At 35.7% G+C, this 20,831-nt stretch overlaps 1 protein-coding gene across 1 annotated transcript in view; it reads left to right on the top strand.

Annotated features, from left to right (window-relative positions):
• Positions 1–20,831, top strand: part of SLC4A10 (solute carrier family 4 member 10) — a 207,188-nt gene that overhangs the window by 138,148 nt on the left and 48,209 nt on the right. Inside the window, exon 16 of the mRNA XM_039253448.1 lies at positions 15,384–15,489. Coding sequence (XP_039109379.1) covers positions 15,384–15,489 — 106 coding nt within the window. The remainder of the gene's footprint in view (positions 1–15,383; positions 15,490–20,831) is intronic.

Genomic DNA, 20,831 nt, shown 5'->3' on the forward strand with positions numbered 1-20,831 from the left:
CTACTCTGCATGATACCATAATGGTGGATACATCTTATTGTAAACATGACCAATCCTATAGAATGTCCAACACCAAGAGTGAATCCTAATGTAAACTGTGGACTTTGAATATAATGATATATTAATTTGGTTAATCAGTTACAGCAAATGTTCCACTCTGGTGGAGAATGTTGATAATGGGGGAAGTGATCAATGCATCCAGTTAGGGGGTATATGGTATATGTATCTTCTGCTCAATATTGCTGTGAACCTATAACTCTAAAAATAGTTTTTAAAAAACTTAAATCTAGCAAGTGAATCATATAGCTTCAACTCCTAGAGACAGCACTTAAGGCTTAAGTTCTAACTGATTCAGTGTCCAGCCATTTTTGGTGCCTGATGATAGGCTAAAACAGTATCAGAATTCTGCTTATGTAATATTTCACCTGCTAGGCACATTGCCATGAGTTTTTTTGTTTTTTTTTTTTAAACATTACTCTTTATTTTTTTTAAACCTTTTTTTTTAATGTTTTATTTATTTCTAGGAGAGAGAGAGAGAGACAGCGTGAGCAGGGGAGGGTCAGAGAGAGAGGGAGTCACAGACTCTGAAACAGGGTCCAGGCTCTGAGCTGGCAGTCAGCACAGAGCCCGACGCGGGGCTCGAACCCACGAACCGCGAGATCATGACCTAAGCTAAAGTCAGACCCTTAACCGACTAAGCCACCCAGGCGCCCCGCCATGAGTTCTTTATGAGATGAGTATAATGCCAGTGTTGGCACCTTGTATATGATTTGATAATTTTATTCAGGGTATCTGCCATTCCTCTTGGGAAATTTTGAGCAAATTATTCTTGTTCATGTAAAATGTTGCTACATTATTTATTCATTCATCTCCCTTTTGCTGTATATTTTAAGTGTCACTGCTATGTTCTTTATAGTATTAGTCATGATGAATAAATGCTTAGAGACATTGCTAATAACTTATTTGGGAGGAAGAAACACTTCCCTTTAACTGTTGAAATTAATATGCTAATTGCTCTGAACACTATTCCTACCAGATATTTATAAAACTAACCAAATTCAGGTAGCTTAGCATATTTTTTATAAATGAATTTCTTGATGCTATAAGGCGTTCAGTGTATGCACTTCACATTTACTTTTTTTTAACAAACAGGAAAACATCAAGTGAAGAAGTATGTATCTACAACTCTGGAAAGGAAGCTGTTTATTTCGTAAAAACATTCTATGGTTATAGTTCTCAGTAGCAGGCTGAACAGGATGCCCCCCAAACCTATCTTTATAAACAATCTCTCTGCAAGACTGTTTAAATAGTATGTGAAGGGTAACAAAGTATGTTGCATTCGTGAGTACTCCTTGCTAGTCTCTGTGAAGTTGTGTCCAGGCCAGTTCTGCTACTTCTACGTACCCCACTGTTGCTCATCTCTTCAGTACATAGGGACCTGGTCTATTAGAACTTGCTCTAAAGAAGATTCATAGGAGTCCAATTTTATTTATTCTAAGTTTTTAAAATTTTGATATCTAAAAGAATGAAGCACTCAATGCAGAATTTATTTTAATTATACAATCAAGTTTTTAGAGGATAAGGAAGATGGTCCTAATGACTCTGAAATGATATCACTGGGTGTTACGGGCTGAATTGTGTTCCCTCAAAATTTGTACATGGAAGCCACAAGCTCAGAATGTGGCTACATTTGGAGACAGGGCTTTTAAAAGAAGTGATTTATAGGGCGCCTGGGTCGCTTGGTCAGTTCAGCATCTGACTTCAGCTTAGGTCAGGATCTCATGGTTCATGGTTTCGAGCCCTGCATTGGGCTGTGTGCTGACAGCTCAGAGCCTGGAGCCTGCTTCACATTCTGTGTCTGTGCCCCCCACCCCCACTCTCCCTCTCCTCACCTGCTTGCATTCTCTCTGTCTCTCAAAAATGAATAAACATTTTTAAAATTTTTTAAAAAAAGAAGTAATTTAGGTTAAGTGAGGTCATAAGGGTGAGTCCTAATGACATTTGACTGGTGTCCTTATTTATAAGAAGAGAAAATTTGGACACACAGAGACACTGGGATGCACTTACATAGTGAAAAGATCCTGTGAAGAACAGCAAGAGCCCAGTCATCTGCCAATCAAAGAGAGAGGCCTCAGGAAACCAACCCTGCTGGCATTGGATCTTGGGCTCCCAGCCTCCACAACTGTGAGAGAATAGCTTTTCTGATGTTGAAGCCACCCAGTCTGTGGTATTTTCATATGGCGGCTCTAGCAAACTCATAGGGTAGATGCTTATAGTTTAGTCCTATTTGTGGTAGGAGTTGTAAGAGGAAACTCTCTCAAGTCTCTTCCCCTACTAATGGCATTACCATCCTTTCAGCTGTTTAGACTTAAAAAACAAATGTGTTTTATTTTTGATTCTCTTTCTCACACACCTAGATTTCTCAGCAAATCAAACGACTTTATATAGAACTTGAACACTCTTTACAACTTTCTCTATTTCCATAATCACTTGTGTAAATTATTACAGTTGTCTTCCAACTAGCGTTCCTGATTTTACACTTGGTCTCTCATAGACTGTCCTCTGTGAAGCAGCTGAAATTATTCTCTTATAACACAAATCTCATCATGTCACTCTGCTTCTCAAAGCCTCCTGAGTTTCTCATTATCTTCCAGTTGTTATGTGATCTGTTCTCCTCTCTCATCTCCTACTTTACCACTCTGCTCCAGTCACCCTGATCGGCTTGCCCTTCCTTAAACACACTTGGCCTGTTTCTGCCTCTCCCTCTGCACACTTGGTATTCCTTTTCCCTGAATGCCCTTCTCCAGGTATCTCTGTGGCTTATTCCTTTGCTTTCTTCAAAATTAACTACCAGAGGCCTTTCTATCTAAAATTTAAACTTCCTTCTCTCTCCCTTTCTTATCTAAAATATTATATAATTTACTAATATTTTTAAAAGTAAGGTTTATTGAAGTATTATTTACATACAAGAAAATTTACCCCTTTTTAAGTATATCCCTAAATGAGTCTTGACAAATGAATAGCACCATATTTGAAATATAGAGCATTTCCCCAAATGTTTCCTTGTGCCCCTTTGCAGTGAATCTCTCATCCACCCCACATCTTCTGACAAACACTGATAGGATTTCTGTCTCTAAAGTTTTGTCTTTTCTAGAATTTCACATAAATAGAATTACAGAGTATGGAGCCTTTTGTGTCTAGCTTTTTCACTTATTTTAATGCTATGGAGATTTACTCATTTTGTTTCATGCATCAATTTATTCCCCTTATTTTTTATTGGGTAGTACTCCACTGTATGATCGTACCACAAATTGTGTATCCAATCACAAGTGGGTTGTCATTTGGGTTGTTTCTGCTTTGGGGCTATATTGCTTCACCTGCAGGACTATTTGGGCTATGTTCTCATTTTTTCTTGGGTAAATACCTAGAATCAAGATTGCTCGGTTATATGAAAAGGGTGTATTTTAACTTTATAAGAAGCTGCCAATGTGGTTGGACCATTTTTCATTCTTACTAGAAATGTATGAGAGTTCCCCTTGATCTGCATCCTCACCAGCATGTAGTCTTGTGCTTTTATAGTGGTAACTTTACCTATAAATCTAATTTATTGTCTGTTCCACTCCCAGAATAAATGGTTCATGAGGGGAGGGACTTTAATCTGTTTTGATCCCTGCTTTTCCAGTGTCTGAATCAGTTCCTGGCACAAAGTAGTTTTTCATTGAATATTTGCCACATAAAAAAGTGTTGAATAAACATTACCTCTTTTGAGGGCTAAAAAAAAAACTTCAAACAAGCAAAAAACAAAAACAAAAACAAAAAAACATCCCACCCAAAAACGAAAAGCAGAGACTCAGAAGGGTTTATGAACCCTTCTGGAAGAGCAAGGGCTAAAACCTTCACCATCAAACATCTAGCTGAACATTGTTGACACTGTACTACATTATAGGCCACTGGTTTGCCAGAGTAATTTTTATGATTACTATTAAGAATATAGAAGCATTTGGATAATTTTTTGTGTGTGTTTAGGTCTTTTTATGTTATCGTCAAGCAGCTTTTAATTTCTAACAGGAGTAAAAAATATAAAAATAGAGGGATAAAAAACATAAAATATTTGAATAATAGAGGTAAAATGGATTCCTATTTTACAGCTTATTAGAACATAAAGTGCTTATTTCTATTACCCACAAATGGGCATTTGACAAGGAGGGGGAAAATATCTTGGCTAGCGATGAGTTTTACTACATCATGTTGAAGCCTTACATCAGCTTGTTATTTTTAAGAAGCTTGATAATAACTTGGCTTAAAAGATTGGAGATAGAAATCTGCACCAGTATCTTATTTTGTGTTCTTAAGGTAAGTCCCTTAGAGCAGCCTTCAAGAGACCATGTTTTAAGTCTCAAAAATACACAGGAAGTATATTTGAAATACATTATCAAACCTATAATATTTAGGATGAAGAAGATAAGATTATGAGAAAGAAAGGCTTGTTTTCTCTATGTATTTCAGTGTTCAACTGGAGTCTGGGAAATCCATCCTATAGCAAGTTATAGGATTAGCTAATTAGAGCCAGGTGGTGCCAATCAAATCAGTTCCCTGTAACCAAATTTACTTCCCATTTCAGGAAAATAGCAACCTACAAAGGTAGAATAGAGAAGACTGTTTAAGGTATAGTAAGTAGATTTGCCATTTTTGTCATACATTCTCTTACTCACTCACTGGCTCATTCCTTCAATGCCCATTGGTCTTCTCTGTATTGTGTTAGTGTTGGTAGTATGAAAATGAGCATGATGTGGTCTCCGTTCTCAAGGAGCTCCGTGATTATCAAAAAGAGCCTGCAGATGCACTTTGTACATTGTCTACACATCAAGTAGTTATTGAATCAACAAATGAGAAGGGAGGTAGAGGGAATGCATAATCAAATAATTGCAGCTTAGCATAGTATTTATACTAGATATATGTATAAAATCCTGGAGGAAGAAGTAACAAAATACACTGAGAAGTTGGGAAATATTCATAGAAGAAATATTCACAGAAGAAACACTTGAGTTTATTATATCTAGCACGTCTATGTTTTTGTCTTTCTTTATTGTAAGTTCCACATGAACAAGTCATAATTAAAGTCAAGGGCACTGAGGTAGACAGAATGGATTCCTGGGACCAGTTGGCAAGAATCCTTAAAAGTTGTAATTAATTTTATATGGTAAAAACCTAGGGATAATGACAAAGCTCTGAGAAGAATTATGTGATAATAGATTAAAAAGTGATCATACAAAGTAGAGAAAGGATCAATAACCTAGGTGTGAAATGTTTAAGTTCTGACTATTGACTCAGACGATGGCAATGGGAAGAAAGTGAATAAATGGTGGAAAGGTTGAAGGAAGCAAATCCAAAATTGCCAGGGCTTTATTCATTCATGCAACAAAAAAAATTATGAAATATTTTCTAATTTATGTGAACTATAACGAAATTTTGCATATATAACTTTATTTAAACCTCAAAATATTCTGTAGAACAAGTATTATCCATGCTTTACAGATGATCAATATGAGGCTGCGACAGGTTAACAACAAAATATAATATTTGCCCAATATCATAGAGCCAATAAATGGTAAAAGAGAGTCAAATTCAAATCCATCTGGTTTTAAAGCCCATGAACTTTCTCCTACAACATATTAAAATAATAATAATAGTAGTAAAGGATTTTTCTCCTCCTCCTCCGCATGTGATTTTGTCTTCATCATCGTCATCATCTTACAACTCCTTAAAGGCAAGTACTGTCATATATTTCTATGTATTTCCCCATAGCACTTATAGCAAAGGTACTCAGCGCAAAATAACTTTAAACCATTAAATGAATGAATGAATAAACAGCATTGCCTGCTATGTGCTAGACATTTGGGCATAAAAGTGACAGCATAGATGGGGTCTCTGCTATTATGTAGCGCATTATTGTTAGATATAAAACATCACACAAATAAGTGCTTAATTATAGTTGACATAAGTGCTTACACATAAAGGTGCAGAATGTCATGAGAGTAAGAAATACTTCCAATGGTACGTATCAAGGAGAGGATGTTGTTATTTGAGTAGAAATGAAATTCAGATGAGAAAAAGTTAAAGAATTTAACTTAAATGAGAGAGTATTTATGTTTTTAGTATTAGCTAGTGGTCATGGTGTTTTATGGAGTTATTTTGCATATTTTTGAAAAGCTATTTTTTTCATGATATAGCTATAAGTTTAAATGATTTCCTAGAGAGATAAGTATAAGTACTTAGACAATCCCTTCTAAGAATAAATTCCAAAATGTGGAAATATGTTCATAAAAGACTTATCACTGTGTTATTTAAATAGTCATCTTAATAGAAACAGATTAAATGTTTAGTAATAAAGAATGAGTAAGTAAACTGTCACATCACTAAAAATTATAGTTACGAAGAGTAATGTAGCAACGTGGAAAATGCTTTCATTACAGTGTGATATGAAAAAGATTAAAGACATTGTATGCTTATAAATATACATTGAAAATACACATAAGAAGAACTAAAAGAAACTACTAAAGAAACTACTATGTCAAAAAACTATAACTACTATAATATCAGATTTTTTTCATTTTTCATTCTGTAAATATTCTGTAGTGTGATTTTATTATTTTTGTAACTCAAAATATCTTTTGAAACAGAGAATAAGCCTAAAAATCTGTTTGACTTCTGCAGACAGATCATAATTCTCTGATTTTATGCCTTACGTCAATACTTACTATACAGCACACTGGGGTCTAATTTAGTCAATAAAGAGACTTCAAAAAAAAATGAATCACAAACCATTTTTGTTCAGTGCACACAGGAAGGTAATAATAATAACTACAAAGGCAAAGGGAGAGCATCTGCAACCCAGAAACTAAAATTAGTAATAATGTTGAGGGGAATTCTACCAAATTATGTTTTCCACAAGACAGCCACAGGCTCTTCTCATGTAAGGAAGACTGATCACCTCCATTAGCCCTGAAACAAAAGCAAAGACTTCCGGATGAGGGCATTTAATTATAATGTTTATCTAATCACTCTGTAGCCATTTATATAAATAAGATGGCAGAGAGCACATGCTTTGTTTTGCGCAGAGTAAGTGAAGGATGTGTTTGGTGAAGAGTATATTTTAAGCCAAACAATCTAACACCGCCAGTCAAAATTATTGGCATTTTGTAACTGGTGTTTTTATAAATGTAAAAAAGTACAGATACTGTCATTCTTTTGCCTTTGGATTGTTGAACATCCCAGTCTATGAGTCAGTGGTAGTGACAATTGTATAACAATAATAACAGTGATGATCCCTAATACCTAGTAAGTATTTGCTTACTCTGGACCCTCTTCTAGCTGCTCTTACCCATTTTAACTCATTTTACCTTCATAACACCCCCATGCGGTTGATCGCTTTCCTTATCCCCACTTTAAGAAGACAATATAGAGGTTAAACGACTTGTTCGAGGTCACTCAACTAAATGCGTGGAATTGAATGAAATAAGAATTCTGGCTGGAGAATCCAAAGTCCAGTGTCCTAGGCACCCGGCTATTTTAGGCGCCTGAAGAATTTGTTTTCATGAATACTTCCACCTTACAGCCAGAGTTCCTAAAAATTATTTTGGATTAAATTAACAACAGAACTTATGCCAAACTCATGTTTCATCTCTTCACATTGCTATCTCTAGATTTTCTTTTCTTTCTTTTTCTTTTCTTTTGGTAGTTTTGGATTAGAGTTATTTGGACTAAGTCATCAGTACAGGTAAGTGGGATTTTTCTCATATTATCTTGATTTATTTATTCAATATGTCTGCTTTCAACATTTAAGAACATAAAATCTAAATCTCCAGAGCTGCCTTTGAACTGCTAAGGGTCGTTACAGATACCTTTTTTAAACTTCATGTACAACTGTGCAGCTGAGAGTGAACGGCTGAGATTTCAAGCATTAGAGGTACAGGCTCAGGAAAGAACAATGATTTGATTGGCTATATGTGATATCTGTGATGTATAACGGAAGTCTTTTAGGTTAATAAATACATTTTTTCCTCTTTGGAATTGATTTATGGATGAGCAGCATCTGTGACTAGAGACAGGCCTGACAAGGAGGCTTGAAGTGACTAATGTCCACTTAGAAAACCTGACTCTCCAAAAAATAGTCTCTTCTATAAGCTTAACACTTTTAGACCAAATTGCTTAGTACTTTCAGAGCAAAGTTCAGTACTTTCTTAGTACTTAGTCATTTCACTGTTGAAATGTAAATATACTCCTAGGAATGGAGTAATACATTATGCCTCATCCTCACTAACACAGTGTGATCACTTTGGAAAACAGAGACCATGACCCTGAGGGAATGGTGCGCACAGCAAGCAAACTGCATGGAGATGTGGTACCAGCCCAGTAGCCAGGTTTAGATGAGGCCATGAGAAATAGGAATCTGGACAGTTCCACCAAAGATGTTTTAGGGGGATATCTTCAAGAAGTGTCTTAAAAGCGGAAACTAAGAAGATCATACTGTGTAATATAGATTACTTAATTTATTCTGGAGCCTTCTCACTCTCCTGGCTGTTCTGATGGAAATGGCACTAAGTTACAACTGGAGGAAGCTTGTGTAGCTAAAAGAACAGAGGTCAGGGTCAAGCAGACCTGGGTTCAAGTCCAAACAGTATGGCCTTGAATAAGTTACTGCTCAGTTTCCTCCATCTACAAAATGTAGAAATCAAACTATTAAAGTAAGAAACAAAGTGTCTCCTGCCATGCAAGGGTAGCTATATGCATATCATATCTACATGCATCATAATGTAAGGTAACTAGAGAAAGCATATACATGTATGGATACACACACAGTTATAGGTAAATGTATCCATTCATCTGTCGTAGGGCTACCCCTTCTCCCTTGTTACATTACTTCTGTAAGAAACTTACCATGTATTCTTTATTTTCCAATTTGGTTTCCTTTTATCATATATAAATTTACTTTCACCAAATTTTCAGAATATTCAGATCATTTCCTATTAAACTATGGTGTTGGGTCCTTTTGTTCTCCTGAAGTAAATTAGCAGAATGACCAACGTGGAGAAGTCTAATTGTTAGCTACCTAAAAAGTAGAACATTTGCCACTTGCCATAACAGATTCAGATGATATATTACTAATTTAACAAGAAGTAAACTATTGCTCTTAATGAATAGTGAGTTTTCTTTTCAGCAGTACTACTATGCCATAGTCATGGCATAGCTAAACAATTTCAGGACTATGAAAAATATCTCTTCCCTCACAAGAGGGAAGAGCCCTCAGACCTAACCTATGATATTATTTGAATTTATGACAAGGCTTGGTAAAGATTTGAGGCAGTTCTTCTGCATGTTGAGGTAAAACCTGAATCATAGCTTATATATTACCTAGGTAAATATAATTAACCTCTGTAGCAGTTTAAATATGTTTTTTATGATTCTAAAAAGAAGACTTTAGGGAACATATGTCAGTTTCTAAATCCAGGCACATGTTCACATGGCCCTAAGTTAGGGATCCCTGATCAATGGTTTGGATACCATCTATCAGGAGGACCTTGAAGTTTTACCTGGCAGATCTCAGAGCAGCTCTCCAGGCCATTGACTTCCTTATTCCCACATGCTTAGTTAGCTAGGAATCCCATAGGGGATTGGGGGCAAGACAGGGGGAAAGACAGGGAGTATTTTTGTTCCTCCCCTCAGTGCCTTCCCTTTACTTCGTTCTCAGAACCATCCCCAGAGAGCTAAACAACTTCAGGAATTGTTTAGAGGTAATATACGTCTAAACAAGAGGTAAGAGGTAAAAATACCTCTTTCCTCACAAGTTTGGAGCCCCAGAACTAACCATTTAAAAGGTTTATTTTTACATTTTTTTCAAATTCTAACAATTTATGCAGAGAAAAAGACTTGCAGATACCTGTCTTTTGTACAAAATTTCTTACCATACTTATATAATGAGAGTTTTTAGAAGAATGAAGTTGTTGGTACCTATTTGTTTTCTAAGTATAACTGTGGGCACAGTTATAAATATTTTAGTTTATGGATTAATGCTATACCTTGTCATCTCCTAACCTACCTGGTCTTTCTTGGAATAATAAAATACATATCCTTGGGGCCAATATCCATAGTTCCAGAATATTCTCAGCCATCTGGCTCTGCTACAGAATAAATTTAGACTGGAAATAAGGCAACAGTAAGTAAAAGAAGCTCCCTTTGCCCACCACACCTCCCATGGGCCGTTCCATTTTTTTTTTTTTTAATTTTTGAATGAGAGAGACAGACAGAGCATGAGTGGGGGAGGGGCAGAGAGAGAGGAAGACACAGAATCCAAAACAGGCTCCAGGCTCCAAGCTATCAGCACAGAGCCTGACACAGGAATCAAACTCCTTAACTGTGAAGTCATGATCTGAGCCAGGGTCAGAGGCTTAACTGACTGAGCCACCCTGGACTGGCTCCATTTGTAGAAGTACAGACCAGAAATCCTATGTCCTATTAGATCCTTTCCTTAGTAGCAGCCTGCTGTAGAACTTTAGTTTTCCATTTTTATCTTTATTTTTTAAATGATTATTTATTTATTTTGAGATAGAGAGAGAGAGGATAAGAGAGAATCCCAAACAGACTGTTGTCAGTGCACAGCCCTACACAGGGCTCAATTTCACAGACCAAACTGTGAGATCATGACCTGAGCCAAAATGAAGAGTTAGATGCTTAATTGACTAAGCCACCAAGGTGCTGCTAATTTCTCATTCTTAAATAGTGACAAAGATACCTGTTTTTCTAGTCATAGGAGTGATTTGTAGGATATGGCCTTGCAGGTTTATTTTCTTATACTGTATTTTTCTGGCATTGATATCAGGGTAATGCTATCCTCATAAAATGAATTTGGAAGTGTTCCTTCCTTGTCAGCTTTGTGAAAGAGTTTGAAAAGGACTGACATCAATTCTTCTCTTCTCCTCAATGTTTGGTAGAATTCACCAGTGAAGCCATCTGGTCATGGGCTTTTCTTTGTTGGGAGATTTTTTATTACTGATTCAGTCTCAATACCCTAGTTATAGGTCTGTTCAAAATTTCTATTTCTTCATGATTCAGTTTTGATAGATTGTCTGTTTCTAGGAACTTGTCCATTTCTTCTAGATTATCCAACTTGTTGACATATAATTGCTCATAGTAATCTCTTAAAACTTTTAATTTCAGTGCCACCAGTTGTAATGCCTCCTCTTTCATTTCCAATCTCGAATCTTCTCTGTTTTTTCCTTAGTCTAGCTAAAAATTTGTCAATTTCATTGATCCTTTCTGTTGTTCTATAGTGCCTTTCATTTATTTCTGATCTGATTTTTATTATTTGCTTTCCTATGCTAAATTCAGGCTTAGTCTGTTCTTCTTTTTCTACTTTCTTGTGGTTTAAAGTTAGGTTGAGACTTTTCCTCATTTTAATGTAGACATTTATTGCTATAAACTTTCTTCTTAGTACTGCTTTTGCTGTATCCCATAAGTTTTATGTATTGTGTTTTTATTTTCATTTGTCTCAAAATATTTTCTTTTTTTTAATGTTTTATTTATTTCTGAAAGAAAGATAGAGACAGTGTGAGCAGGGAAGGGTCAGAGAGACAGGGAGACACAAACCCGAAACAGGCTCCAGGCTCTGAGCTAGGTGTCAGAACAGAGCCTGACGTGGGCCTCAAACCCATGAACCATGAGATCATGACCTGAGCTGAATTCAGTGCTTAACCGACTGAGCCATCCAGGCACCCCATGTCTCCAGATATTTTCTAACTTTTCTTTTGATATCTTCTTTGACTCATTTAGTGTTCAAGCATGTATTGTTTTGTTTTCATGTATTTGTCAGTTTTCTGGTTTTCCTTCTCTTATTGTTTTCTCATTTCTTTACATTGTGGTTGGAAAATACATTTAGTATGATTTCAGTCTTTTTAAATTTGGTAGGACTAATTTTGTGATCTAACATATGATCTGTTCTGAAGCATGTTCTGTATGTACTTGAGAAAACTGTATTCTGCTGCTGTTGGCTGAAATTTTCCGTATATGCTGTTAGGTTCATTTGGTCTATAGTGTTGTTCAAGTCTTCTGTTTCCTTATTTCTCTTCTGTCTGGATGCTATACATTGTTTAAAGTGAAATGTTGAGAACTTAAGGAAAAAAAATGAGCAAAGGGGAAAAAAGAGACAGACAGACAAACCAAGAAACAGATTCATAACTATAGAGAATACACTGATGGTTATCAGAGGGGAGGTAGGTAGGGGGATGGGTGAAATAGGTGATTTTTTGTTCTTTTGTCCTTAAATTTTTATACCAGAATTAAAACTGATTTTGGGGGCACCTGGGTGGCTCAGTCAGTTGGGCATTGGACTTTGCCTCAGGTCGTGATCTCGTGGTTCATGGGTTCAAGCCCCTCATCTGTCTACTCACTGACTGTGGAGCCTGCTTAGGATTCTCTCTCTATGCTCCCTCTCCTTATGCCTCTCCTCCACTCTCTCTCAAAATAAATAAATTTTTTTAAAAAAAGTGATTTTTGACACACCTACATTAGAGTAACCTTTTTTGTCTGTACACTTTCATATACTTTTGTGTTACTGTTCAGGGTCTGTTTGTTTTAACTTGAAGAATTCCCTTTAGCATTTTTGCAAAGTAAGTCTAGTGATGAACTCCCTCAGTTTTTTCCCCCCAAGATATGGAATGCTTTTATTTCTCCTTCATTTTTGAAGAACAGTTTTGCCAGACATAGCATTCTTGGTTGATAGTTTCCCTTTCAGCACTTTGACTAAATCATCCTACTCCCTTATACAAAATTCTTGCTGAAAAATCCACTGAAATTCTTATAGAGGTTCCCTTATATGTGAATTGCTTTTCTCTTGCTGCTTTCTGATTCTTTCTCTCTTGTCTTTGACTTTTGACATTTTAATTATAATGTATCTCAGTGTGGATTTCTTTGAATTCACTGTGATTGAAGTTTTAGGGGCTTCTTAAATCAGGATGTTAGTTTCCTTTTCCAGGTGTGGGGAGCTGTCTTTAAGTAAGCTTTTTGTTCCTTCTTCTCTTTCTTTTTATTCTGGGACTTCCATAATGTATATTGGTCTGCTTAACAGTATTTCATATCATTCTTAGGCTTTCTTCATTTTTTTTCCATTTTGTTTTTCTGACCAGAAAATTTCAAATGACTTGTCTTTGAGTTCACTGATTCTTCTGGATTGAGTTTAATGTTGAATTGCTCTAGAGAATTTTTCAATCTAGTCACCATATTTTTCAGCTCCTAAATTTCTTTTCGGTTCTTTTTAGTATTTTCTATCTCTGCAGTATTCTCATTTTGTTTGTGCATTGTTTTCTTGAGGTTATGGGGTACCATTATCATGGTTATTTTATTTATTTATTTTTTCTTTTTCTTTTTTTTTTACAAATAGTTTATTGTCAAATTAGTTTCCACATAACACTCAATGCTCATCCCCATAAGTGTCCTCCTCTATATCATGGTTATTTTAATACTATGACAAGTACTTCATATTCCTTCATTTCTTTAAGATGAGTTTTCAGAGATTTATTTTTCTTTTATTTAGACCATGTTTCCCTATTTCATATGTCTCATTACTTTGTGATGGGATTGGCACATTTGAAATAACAGCAATATCTCCTAGTCTTTATGGACTGGCTTTGTACAGCAGAAGGCCTTAATCAGCCTGACTAAAGATTTTGGGAGACTCTAAACTTTTTTGTTGTTGGGAGGTGGGGGAATGTAACTTTTCTGGAGAAGGAATGTGTTAGTATGTAGTTGTAGAGGGAGGATTTCTGGAATCAAATATATAGTTCAACTCTCAACTAGTTTCGACATTTTCAACTTTACCGCTTACTTTACTTTGTTTAGTATGAGTCTTCTCCTAGTCCAGATTCTTTGGGATTCTACTGGGCAGGCCTCTATTTCAGTTAAAAACCAAGATTTAGAGTACTTGAGTGATCTTCCCATGATCATGAAGCCAGCAAAGAACAGGGCCATACGTACAGTCAGTCTGGGACTCTGGAACCTATAGTTTTAAATAAATTGCCTTAATGTATGTTTGATACTCATCTCAGTTTCCTTTCTCTTTTGCTATAGCTCTCCCTCTATAGTGCTACCATAGGGTCACTACAGCTGCCCATAATAGCTAATGCTTCTATATTTCAATCCCTTGAAACCTTCGTCACCAATTTTCTCACTGGAACACTTTACTCTCTTAGAAGCCCAGACCCAAGTGAGCCCAGCTCACTTAGTGAGAGGAGGAAGCATGCTTTTTGTGTTGCCCAGGTCAAGTAGAGTTTCTTGCAATAATAGACACCTGATATTCTTTGAAGAATAAGTGAATGAAGAAGTGTCTGATGTAGAAGACATAAGAGAGACTATTGCCTAATTAGAGGGATTTACCAAGTAGAAACTATAAGATATTTTTCTACAGAAATGACGTTAATAATGATAGTTAGGTTCTACAGTTTGATTAATATCACTAATATAGCAGTCCAATTAACTTTTAAGTTATGCAATATATATGGGCTAATCTGGGAGTCCAAACACCATTTTTATAAAATGCTTCTATAAGAAAATGTTTTCTGAAGGACAAATAGCCTAGGAATGAATTTTTGGAAACAATTTGTAAATTGAAATTAACATCTGAGACCATTAATCTATTGGTAATTTTTGCGTGTGTTTTTTACTGATTAATTTATAAAGTTATAAAGAATCATGAGATCAAAAACTATTTTCTATTACATAATAACAGCACTATGCCCAACTCTTACATTTTTTCTTTGCTCTTATCCCCACCCAGCATTCATTATGTTACCTTCTAGGTATTCAAAAAGCTTTTCTGTATTGATTGATTTTTTTTTTTTTTTTGCCTAGGGTTCTTGCTTCAACCTAATTAGCAAAACTATAAATAACTTTTAGAATATGAATTAAATAACTACAACTTTAATTGATATAGTTATATAATGTTAATAAAAATAAATTATAATAATGGATTTGATCAGTAATCATTTTTACAACATGACTTATAATTTAGGGGCAAATTGTCATGGTAAAGACTAGAAAGCATCCTGATTTCAAAGGCCCCAAAAGGCTTGTGTTGTAACCAACACTTTTAAGAATTTCTTCTTACTGGGACAGAGAGAGAATGACCTCTCTCATTTGAGGAAATGCTATAGAGTAGTCTAATGTCCTGACAATATATTTATCATGCTTTCGGTCTTGGAGTTTAGGATGACCTAACCACTTTCCTCGCAGATTGAGGAAAATTATAACTGGGGAAAAAGAATCCATCACACATTTGTTCTGAGTACAATAATAAAAAGATATTTAGTTCACAAAACACTATTTTGCCTTTTCAGGTGTAACTGTGTAGAACCACATAATCCTAGCAATGATACTTTGAAGGAATGGAGGGAGTCCAATATTTCTGCCTCTGAGATAATTTGGGAGAACCTAACTGTGTCGGTAAGTTAAACATTGAAAAATAAGTCATATTTTGAATCTTAATATTGTAAGGGCTTTTGTTGACATTTTGAAAGAATTATTGCCACTAAGGTAAATTATTTTGTAAATTTTTTATAAAATTCTGAATGAATTATTGCCAGTGAGGTAAATTATTATGAAAGTAATAGTTTTGTGTTAATTTTAATTTCATTTTTAGGTTTTCATGAGTAACCTGGGGTTCTCTTTTGTTATTAAGTTTTACTAATAGTTAGTAGGCCTGAGTTACTCTAAGAGCAATCATAATATAGCCAGATTAACTGAAGGCACATTAAATAAGACTGGTGTTGACCTAAATGAAACCATATGGCAGAAGTAAGTAGGCCTTCTGTGTAAAGAACCCAGAGCGCTTTTATTTCACTCTGTAATACTGCTCCAGCTGTTCAGAATATGCTGAGGGGGAGGGGATGTTTGTTAATATTTTAGTGTAAATATTGAAGTCTTTAGGAAGAACAAAATCACTATTAACAAAATTCTGGCACCTTCCTCAGGAACGGCTTTCTTACTTACATTTTCTTCTTATCTCTCACTCAAGAAAAGGAATGACGATGATTTTACCCTATCAGGGTTAAATTCTGTACTTAAAAAAAACTTTTGGCTTTCCTCTATTTTGTGATCCCCCCTCTCCCATAGCCGCATTTCTCAATTCTTCCTAATCTCTTGTAATGTTTGTGCACCATTTTCTCCATCTGTATTTGCATCCTTCTGTTCAATCGAATCATAATTGGAGAAATTGAGTGTTCTGCTTTTAGTAAGTATTAGAATCTGAATTATTCTAGTTACAAACATTACAATCCAAAGCTCCTGTCACTTTACTTACCTGTATAAACTCAAATTCCATTTTAACCATCAGCACAACACTATATGGACACTAGTTCATTTTATGAAACACCTATTTTAGCAAGTGAGCCAGTTAGTGGAACATAGACATTTTTTTTAAGTTATTTATTTTGAGAGAGAGAGAGAGAGAGAGAGAGCACGCATGTACAAGTGAGGGAGGAGAAGAGAGAGGGAGAGAGAGAATCCCAAGCATATTCTGTGCTGTCAGTGCTCTGTGCAGAGCTCGACTGAGGGGTGGGGTTAGTAGAGGTGGAGGAGAGAGTGGGTGCTCAAGTTCACACCGTGAGATCTAAGCTGAAATCAAGAGTTGGATACTTAACTGGCTGACTTAGCCACCCAGGTGCTCCTAGAAATCTTTTGTTGTTGTTCAAATATTGTTAAACTCTTAAGTATGATACCTTTAGGAGTATTTGACCTATTGCCTATTTCTTCAAGTTTCCCCATTAAATGTTTTCTTTCAGAATCAAAATAAAATTACTTACTGTAAGTTGAAAATTTATCTTGACCTATATTTTATGACATTTTTTTCTTATCCTAGTTATTTTCTCTAGAATAAACTTTCACTTATTCTTGTTTTCTTCTGTTACAATTAATATTTTTCTGTTCCATCTACTTGTTGCTAGAAAAATAACATTACTGGACTGTTCCCTTTCAGAGAGCCATTTAAATGGACCAATAAAGGGGCACCTGGGTGGCTCAGTCGGCTAAGTGTCCGGCTTCAGCTCAGGTCATGATCTCGCAGTTCGTGGGTTCAAGCCCCGCGTCAGGCTCTGTGCTGACATCCAGCTCAGAGCCTGGAGCCTGTTTTGGATTCTGTGTCTCCCTCTTTCTCTGACCCTCCCCTGCTCAGACTATCTCTCTATCTCTCTTATAAATAAAGAAAACATTTAAAAAAATAAATAAATGGACCAATAAAAAGAAATGTTGAACAAGAAAGAATTCTACAGTTACAAAGAATTTAGGCATGGGATCATGGTTGTTCTACTCAGTAGTGTCTTCCATTTATATTCCCTTTGTGTAAACTATAAAGATACTACATCTAGAGTCCTTTGCTTGTATACTTATCTTCATGTCCTCTTCAGTACAGAAATCCAATAATCCCATCTCTAGATTATTTAACATGATGATTTACTCTATGTGTTATATATTCTCTTAATAACTTAATGTTAAATAATAATTCATTCTATGTAATGGAAAATCCTTAATAATAACCTTCTTAGAGCCTCATAGTACAATTGATCTGGCTGGCAATGTTAATTTTAGATATTAAAAGTTTTAGGGTCAAGCAGAGTACAGTAAAGGAATAGTTTGCAATCAAAGCAAATCTTGCACTAAATAGTTTGCAATCAAAGCAAATCTTGCAAAGTGTTTTTGGTTTTTTGGTGTTTTTTTTTTTTTTTCTGTACTAGGTGTTAACATTCTGGCAGAAGTTTTCATGTTATATTTCATTAGTTAAAAGTAGTTTTTGCAATGGATAATTGCTAATCTGGACCATAAATAGCCTTTATCACCAAAGGGAATGCTACACATTGAAAAAATCTTGTAATTTTTAAGTCACTTAAGACCATTAAATTTTTGTCTTAATTACAATTTTTTTTCAGCATAATCCTCAGCATCACCAGAAGCATTTTTATTAATAAAACACTGTGCTAATGGCTATCATAACTGGTTTTATAGAAATAGTGATATAGCATTTACTTTAAATGTTATTCAGTTGAAAAATTTTTATTGAATTGTTACATATCTCATGAATTGTCACTTATACCTAAATCAGCAAGGGTGAAGAATTTTAGCTTTCTTTGATTCTCCCAAATAGCTATATGCAGAGTAAGTATTCAGTAAACATTCAGTGATTGTTTTGAAACATAGTTCCATATCACAAATTTACTATTTAATGCAAGTGTTTTTATTTTGGTTCATTTTGCTTTTCAGCTTTATTGAGGTATGTTTGACAAAAAAAAAAATTGTATCTATTTGAGATGTACAATATGATTTTCCATATACGTATACATTGTGTAATGATGACCACAATTAAGCTACTTAACGTACTTGTCTTCTCACATAGTTCTGTTCTTCTCTTTTCTTTTTTCTTTTCTTCTCTTTTCTTTCTTTTCTTTTCTTTTCATCCCTCCCCTTCCCTCCCCTTCCCTCCCCTTCCCTCCCCTTCCCTCCCCTTCCCTCCCCTTCCCTCCCCTTCCCTCCCCTTCCCTCCCCTTCCTTCCCCTTCCCTCCCCTTTCCTCCCCCTCCCTTCCCTTTCCTCCCCCTTTGGTAAGAATTATAAAGATCTACTGTCCTAGCAATTTACAATGATATAATACAGTATTATTAATCATCGTCATCATGTTATATATTAGATCTTCAGAATTTATTCATCCCACAACTGAAGCTTTAGACCCTCTGACCAATATTTCTCTGTTTTCCCTTCTTCATCCCCAACAGTCATTGATAATTGTGACTCTACTCTTTGCTTGTAGGATGTTGACTTTTTAGATACCATATATAAGTGAAGTCATAAAGTATTTGTCGTTCCATGTCAGGCTTATTTCCCTGAGCATAATGTCCTTCAGGTTCATCCATGTTGTTTGCAAATGACAAGATTTCCTGTTTTAAGGGTGAATGATATTCTGTTGTATATTTATACCACATTGTCTTCATTCATTCATCCATCAACAGATATATAGGTTATTTTCATATTTTGGCTACCATGGATAATGTTTAACTCACGTCTTTTATGGCAAGCTAGAATACGTAGATTTCATATATATATATATATATATATATATATATATATGCTTCATAACATGATATATATATTAACAGTATCTCAAAATCAGTCATTCCTATGTAACGTTTAAAATATTCACAAGCAATTGACTAAAAGTTGGCTAAGAATTGTCTCAATGCTAGAATTAGATATTTAGCTTGTATACACACACACACACACACACACACACATATATACATATATGGGGGAAGATGATACTGCCAACTTTCATTTCTTATTCTTATTAATAAAATAAATGGTTCGTGTGTGTATGTGTGTGTGTGTTTGTATTTGGGGTATAGTTAGTATAAACCAGAAAATAAATGTAGAATTTTGTAGGTCACAATTCTTCTTTTTAAATAGCATACTGCCCCCTACAAAGGAAGGAAAAAAAAACCCACACTTTTCTAATTTGCTTTGAATTAAAGTAACAAGGCAACCTATTGGCAATTTATCAGATTATATGAGCATTGAATTATCCTTTAAATGGCATCTGTGTTCTTTTTTTTTCCTTTCATAGTTTATTGTCAAGTTGATTTCCATATAACACCCAATGCCCATCCCAACAAGTGCCCTCCTCCATGCCCGTAATCCCCCTTCCCCTCCTCCCCACCCCTATCAGCCCTCAGTTTGTTCTCAGCATTCAAGAGTCTCTCATGGTTTGCCTGCCTCCCTCTCCCCCACTATTTTCCCCCCTTCTTCTCCCGCATGGTCCTCTGTTAAGTTCCTCCTAATCCACCTATACGTGCAAACATGTGGTATCATGTCCTTCTCTGCCTGACTTACTTCGCTCAGCATAACACCCTCAGGTTCCATTCACATTGCTACAAATGGCCAGATTTCATTCTTTCTTATTGCCATGTAGTATTTTATTGTATAGATAAACCACATCTTCTTAATCCGTTCATCAGTTGATGCACATTTAGGCACTTTCCATGATTTGGCTATTGTTTAGAGTGCTACTATGAACATTGGGGTACATGTGCCCCTATGCATCAGCACTCCTGTATCCCTTGGGTAAATTCCTAGCAGTGCTATTGCTGAGTCATCAGGGAGTTCTATTGTTACTTTTTTGAGGAACTTACACACTGTTTTCCCGAGGGGCTACACCAGTTTACATTGCCACCAACAGTGTAAGAGGGTGCCATTTCTCCACATCCACGCCAGCATCTAGAGTCCTCTGATTTGTTCATTTTAGTAACTCTGACTGGTGTGAGGTGGCATCTCAGTGTGGTTTTGATCTGCATATCCCTGATGATAAGGGATGCTGAGCATCGTTTCATGTGTCTGTTGGCCGTCTGGATGTCCTCTTTGGAGAAGTGTCTGTTTATGTCTTCTGCCTATTTCTTCACTGTATTATTTGTTTTTTGGGTGTGGAGTTTGGTGAGTTCCTTATAGATTTTGGATACTAGCCTAGTCATTTTACTGATTGTTTACTTTGCCGTGCAGAAGTTTTATCTTGATGAGGTCCCCATAGTTCATTTTTGCTCTTGATTCCCTTGCCTTTGGGGATGTGTCAAGTAAGAAATTGCTGCGGTTGAGGTCAAGGAGGTTTTTTCCTTCTTTCTTCTCTAGGGTTTTGATGGTTTCCTGTCTCACATCAACTCCTTTATGCATTTTGAGTTTATTTTTGTGTATGGTGTGAGAAAGTGATCTAGTTTCATTCTTCTGCATGTTGCTGCCCAGTTCTCCCAGCACCAT

This window comes from Hyaena hyaena, unplaced genomic scaffold, assembly GCF_003009895.1.
Source record: "Hyaena hyaena isolate Hyena2069 unplaced genomic scaffold, ASM300989v1 scaffold_450, whole genome shotgun sequence".
Lineage (NCBI taxonomy): Eukaryota > Metazoa > Chordata > Mammalia > Carnivora > Hyaenidae > Hyaena > Hyaena hyaena.